This window comes from Acipenser ruthenus, chromosome 3 (genome assembly GCF_902713425.1).
Source record: "Acipenser ruthenus chromosome 3, fAciRut3.2 maternal haplotype, whole genome shotgun sequence".
NCBI lineage: Eukaryota > Metazoa > Chordata > Actinopteri > Acipenseriformes > Acipenseridae > Acipenser > Acipenser ruthenus.
The window spans coordinates 73,270,789-73,277,211 of NC_081191.1; the positions used below are offsets into that span (position 1 = coordinate 73,270,789).

At 38.6% G+C, this 6,423-nt stretch overlaps 1 protein-coding gene across 1 annotated transcript in view; it reads right to left on the reverse strand.

The window, feature by feature from the left end:
• LOC117435659 (transcription initiation factor TFIID subunit 4-like) overlaps positions 1–6,075 on the reverse strand; it is a 70,384-nt gene extending 64,309 nt beyond the window's left edge. The window contains exons 1-5 of the mRNA XM_034058997.3: positions 5,967–6,075; positions 4,584–5,437; positions 3,258–3,394; positions 965–1,075; positions 409–537 (exon numbers count right to left, since the gene is read on the reverse strand). Of these exons, the coding sequence (XP_033914888.1) occupies positions 409–537; positions 965–1,075; positions 3,258–3,394; positions 4,584–5,430 (1,224 nt within the window). The 5' untranslated portion in view covers positions 5,431–5,437; positions 5,967–6,075. The remainder of the gene's footprint in view (positions 1–408; positions 538–964; positions 1,076–3,257; positions 3,395–4,583; positions 5,438–5,966) is intronic.
• Between the last annotated feature and the right edge of the window lie 348 nt (positions 6,076–6,423).

Sequence of the window (6,423 nt, forward strand, 5' to 3'; positions counted from 1 at the left end):
AAAAACAAATGTCATGACGTGTACACTTCCCACTACAGCAGAATTTGAAATAGTCATAAAAAAAACAGTTTATGACCATATCTTTATTTTTGTGATTTATAAGTTATTACTTGTGTGTAGGGTGACTCAGCTTCACTTTGCAGTTCTCATTCAAACTCAATACATGGCATGTATTACACAATTAGAGACACCCAATACAAAACAATTAGTTTTCCTTGAAGTGTTTTGCACAGATCTTTTGCATTACACAGAAAAATGTTCATAAAGAATTATTGGAGATGAAGACCTTTGCAGATGATGCTTTCATAAAATTGGTAAGCACTGCATGAAACAAATACAAAATACAAAGTTTACTTTTTTAAAGAAACTAATGGTTTTACAGGTCAAAAAGGCAAAGGGCAGACTTACCGCAGAGACAGGGCTCTGTGCAATAGACTCTGCTTTGGATCCCTCGATTGTGGTAGGAGCTGGGGCTGGGGTTGTGGCTGGGGGTCTCACTGTTTGAACTGATGTTGCAGAAACAGCAATTCCTGTGGTCTGAGAAACAATGGGTATGGAGAAAATGGGTGAACAATTTTTTTTTTTTTTTTTAATGAACAGACTTTTATAAAGTGGAAATACATTGAAAACTTCTATTCAAAGAAGCTTGCCATAAAAAGTTAAGCATAGTTCTGACCACTATGCCATCATTCAGAAGACAGAAATATATATATTGTTATTATTTATTTATTTTGTTATAAAAACAGCAAAGATAGTGTAACATTTTTACAGCTCTGTTTGGTCATCAGATGTAAAGATCTAAGGCAGGTACCTTAATACATTTCTCTCATAAGATTAGACAACAAAAAAAAATCTTTCTATGCTGATTTATACCAAGTACTGTCATCTGTGTAACCTAAATGAACAACCACAACATTTCATAGACTCACTGTATTGCTGAAGTATGACAAAGTTTACTACTTACCTTTACTACTGGCATCCTTTGCACTGACGTGACGGCAGGGCTGATTTGTTGAGATTGGTTTTTGACAATGGTCGCAGACTCCTGTTTTCTAAGAGTTGTTGTTGCAGCGGCCTTTTGGGAAAAAAAATAAATAAAAAATTATATATAAGAACATAAGAAGAACATAAGAAAGTTTACAAATGTGAGGAAGCCATTCAGCCCATCTTGCTCGTTTGGTTGTTAGTAGCTTATTGATCCCAGAGTCTCATCAAGCAGCTTCTTGAAGGATCCCAGGGTGTCAGCTTAAACAACATTACTGGGGAGTTGGTTCCAGACCCTCACAATTCTCTGTGTAAAAAGTGCCTCCTATTTTCTGTTCTGAATGCCCCTTTATCTAATCTCCATTTGTGACCCCTGGTCCTTGTTTCTTTTTTCAGGTCAAAAAAGTCCCCTGGGTCAACATTGTCTATACCTTTTAGGATTCTGAATGCTTGAATCAGATCACAACGTAGTCTTCTTTGTTCAAGACTGAATAGATTAAATTATTTTAGTCTGTCTGCACACGACATGCCTTTTAAACCCGGGATAATTCTGGTTGCTCTTCTTTGCTCTCTTTCTAGAGCAGCAATATCTTTTTTGTAACGAGGTGACCAGAACTGAACACAATATTCTAGGTGAGGTCTTACTAATGCATTGTAAAGTTTTAACATTACTTCCCTTGATTTAAATTCAACACTTCTCACAATATATCCAAGCATCTTGTTGGCCTTTTTTATAGCTTCCCCACATTGTCTAGATGAAGACATTTCTGAGTCAACATAAACTCCTAGGTCTTTTTCATAGTTATCTTATTGTATGACTTATATTGTAACACTTGAATGTATTTGTATTTGCTTGCGATTGTAAGTCGCCCTGGATAAGGGTGTCTGCTAAGAAATAAATAATAATAATAATAGTTCCCTTCTTCTATTTCAGTATCTCCCATATGCTATTTATAATGCACATTTTTATTGCCTGCGTGCAGTACTTTACACTTTTCTCTATTAAATGTCATTTGCCATGTGTCTGCCCAGTTCTGAATGCTGTCTAGATCATTTTGAATGACCTTTGCTGCTGCAACAGTATTTGCCACTCCTCCTATTTTTGTGTCGTCTGCAAATTTAACAAGTTTGATTACTATACCAGAAACTAAATCCTTAATGTAGATTAGTAATAGCAGAGGACCTAATACTGATCCCTGTGGTACTCCACTGGTTACCTCGCTCCATTTTGAGGTTTCTCCTCTAATCAGTACTTTCTGTTTTCTACATGTTAACCACTCACTAATCCATGTGCATGCATTTCCTTGAATCCCTACTGCGTTCAGTTTGAGATTTGATCATTTATGTGGGACCTTGTCAAAAGCTTTCTGTAAATCTAAATAAACCACGTCGTATGCTTTGCAATTATCCATTGTCGATGTTGCATCCTCAAAAAAATCAAGCAGGTTAGTTAGAAATGATCTCCCTTTCCTAAAACCATGCTGACTGTCTCCCAGGATATTGTTACCATATATGGTAATAAATATAAAAAGGAACCAAAAACATATAATCACTTGATCATTCATCCTTGACCATGACACGCTTGAGTGACTATGACTGAAGCATATGCATTTAATCACCTAATTAGTGACACAGTTGATTGGACACTGGATATGGAGTAATTTCAGCTGCTGAATTGCAAGCTTGAATAAAAGCAATAAAGAAAATCACAGAAAAAAAATATATATATGCCACGTCTGTCAAGAGAGCAGCGGCTTCGTGCAATCGGCATGTTGGAGGCTGGACTAGGGCAGATACTGTGGCTCGCCGTCTTGAGTGCTCACAGCCAGCAATTTCAAACCTGGCGAGACGGTATAACCAGACACACTCTGTCAATGACAGGCCACGAACTGGGAGACCAAGAGTCAGAACACCTGCCCAAGATCGACAGATCATTTTGAAGCATCTTCATGATGTCGATTGTTAATCAGCACAATAAAAAGTCACTGCACCTGCTCTAAAACAGAGTTTGTCATTTTTCGATCACATCTAGTGAATTTTATCCAAATATAAGTGATTTATTTTGATGCTCAAATACAAGTGATACGTTTCTTTTGATGCTCAAATATAAGTGATAAGTTTCTTTTGCTGGTCAGTATATATATATTTGAATAACGCACTGTACATGCACACTGCCTGTATGCAAAATAAAGTGGAACTGTTAGACATAAACATTACAAAGCCCATTTTATACATGGACATGTCAACACATCTTATCCACCATGGTTGCCCACCTGTGGCGTAGGAGCTCGTAGAGTAGGCGTAGTAACGGCAGGCCTGGGGAGTCGAGCACCTTGTGCTTGAGCTTGGGCTAAGGCTTGTTGAGATACCAACATCAGCTGACCTTTGTCACTTCTGATAAGTACCATCCCTAAACACAGAAAAGAAATACAACAAAAAAAATGAATACAGCAGCCAAGGAAAATATTCCATCAGAATAAGCGAGAGGGAAAAATATATTATTTTTACATAAGGATGCAAAATAGTTTGAGCTGAGCTATGTGCTGTTACTGAAAACAAATGAGCACCTGAGTTAATAAAACAAACCAATCAATCAATTCATGAACAATAAATCCCTAAGAAATGCTGATCAATTGATACTTTTTTAACCTTACTGATCACCACAATTTAGGGATATGATCAAAACAAACACAGTTAAAAAGTAGCATGAACAGGGGGGTCCCCGAGTGGCTCATCCAGCTAAAGCGCTGCCAAACTTTGCTGGGGACCCCAAAGATGGCATCACATTGGCTCTGATGCTCCCCGGGTGGGGGATGGGAAAATGGCCTGTGTTTCTCCTCATCGCGCAACAGCGAACCCTACTGGCCAGACACCGAGCGCATTCAGAGTGGATAAAAAGCAGGGCTCTATTCTCTGGGATCGGTAGCCCGCCCAGCTCTGCTCTGGATTGCTCATCGTAAAAGCGATTCTGGCTTTAGGCTTGTGAGATCGGAGGACGCTCACACACCCTCAGAATGTCGGTGCTGTGTGGGGACTCGCTGTGGTGAGGAGAAAAAAACATAATTGGGCATTCCAAATTGGGGGGAAATAAATAAATAACTGGACACTCTAAATTAAAAAAAAGTAGCATGCATAGCATATATATATAAACACACACACATACAAACACAAAACACAGCTTGCTTAAAAAAAAAGTGTCACAATAAAGGGGAATATTTTGCTTATTAGTGTTGAATACTGATGGAAAATGTTGCTACTGGGGAAGAGTTCTTAAACAAAAAAAAAAACTACCCCCACATTGCAGTGATTCTTGCTTTACAAGTGGTTCACCTGGTGTACATTGGGGTGAAATTGATGGGTAGGATTGGTAAAGCAAACCATTTTTATTATAATTATTATTATTAGTAGTAGTAGTCGTAGTCGTAGTAGTAGTAGTATTTATTATGAACCATATGTAAGATTTTACAACATCAGCAAACAGGCAGAAAACATGAATTGCAATCTAATAACATCTAGAAACCCAACAACACAATTATGAACATGTACATGCATTACTGTATGCAGCATTGTTTCTGTATCAATGAATAGGCTTCTCTTACCTTGTGGGATTTTAAAGTTTGCAGGTAGCTGTATTGTAGTGGTCTGTGGAGCCCGTGCTATCCCATTTTGCTGAGGAGTACTCACTCTTGGTACAGCAAGTACAGTCCCCTTCCCAGGTGTCTGAGTGATGGCGGCTACTCTTGTCACTTTTGAGGTAGATGCCACAGAAGTTGTTGTTACCATTCCAGTCTGAGATGCAGGTGCCAAACTTTTGCCCTTGCTTGTCTGTCCTGATAAATGTACAGTCTGCGAATGTTGGCAATGGCTGACACTGGTCATGGTTGTACTCTCCTGAACTGACTTACTACCTATGATTGCATGTACGCTTGCTCCAGGCTTACTTGTATGTACAACTATTTTGGGTACTGTACTGTCTAATGATGCTGGCATATTTGCAGATGTATTTAAAGTATTTGTAGTTATCTCACTATTTGAACTAGAAGAAATTACAACTGATTTCTGTATTACAGAACCAGGTGATTTGGGCACAATAATTCCCGTTTGTGGTTTACAGGGACTCTGTGGAAAAGTTTGATTATTTGGAGCAGAATCTGACATAGTTGCTGCTGATACAAGTGTTGTCTGGTCATTGGAAACTGCCTTGACGTCACTTGGACGAGTCGTAGCTGTGGTCAAAGCTGCACTATTTGTATCAACAAACATTGCACTCGACTGGCAGCTCATGAAGTTTACAGACACATTTCCACCGTTGACACTCTGGATTTTGTTGTAACTTTCTGGTTGTATTTGTGTTACTTCAACATGATTGTTTGAAGTATCCGGCGTTGGCATTTTTGCAAATGTTCCATTCGCAGAGGGGACACAAACCCCACCTGTCACGTCCATAAGTGTCCTGACGGGTAAAAAAAAAAAAAAAAAAAAAAAGCAACGTGGTTGTCATCTTATCTTAAAGGCATATACTACAGCAATTTACACGCGGTTTCGAACTTTGACAACTACTGTGTACTTTATAATTCATCACAGGTAAAACATGATCACAACGAGTGATAAAAATAGTAATAATAATACAGATCTATACAGACAGACTGCCTTGACATATCCGAATATCGACATCTGAAGTATTCAAACTGTTGTTAAACAATGATTTGGTATCACGTACAGGCACATTCAACCAACAATAACTTGGATTTTACTGCATTATGTATTACATGGCCTTGCGATTAAACTATGAGCAAGCCATTAAGAAAAACTCACATGGTCATGCAAACTGTTTGGTCAGTAGTTTAATTTGGCATGGTCGTTAACTATAGTGCTACATAACAACATACCATCCCGCGTTCTTGTGTTTAAGACACATTCCCTGACTCGTCATAATTAAAGTGTCAATGAGATAATTACAAAACTATTTTATTAAGCTTTACCTCCAGAGATTCCCTTCTATCCAAGTGTACGCACAGAGGACACGGCCATGTTTATACTACTAGCCATGTGGGGGACGCGCATGCTCAGTGGCACTCGCTCTGACACCACGTCAGGATTCTCGGCGTATGGTGCTATTCGATTGGTTGGCGGCTTTTATTTCAATTTGCGGAATTACGTCAATGTTATATGACAAACTCACATGTGGTTCCCGACGGAAACGAGTGTGCAGATCTTATAGTTTTGCAAACTGTATAAAATGTCATTCACTTTTAGGTTGGCAGTTCCATCTAAATTACATTTGGAAAATCATTAGGCTGTACTGGTAAACTGAATCCAGCCATGAACTTCCAGTGACCACACTCCACATCAAAGTACATCTTTTTTCATGTCATGAAAAAGATAATCATTTGGGACCATTGCTCTGCTGTGAATTATTTTTCAAGAACAGTGAGTTCT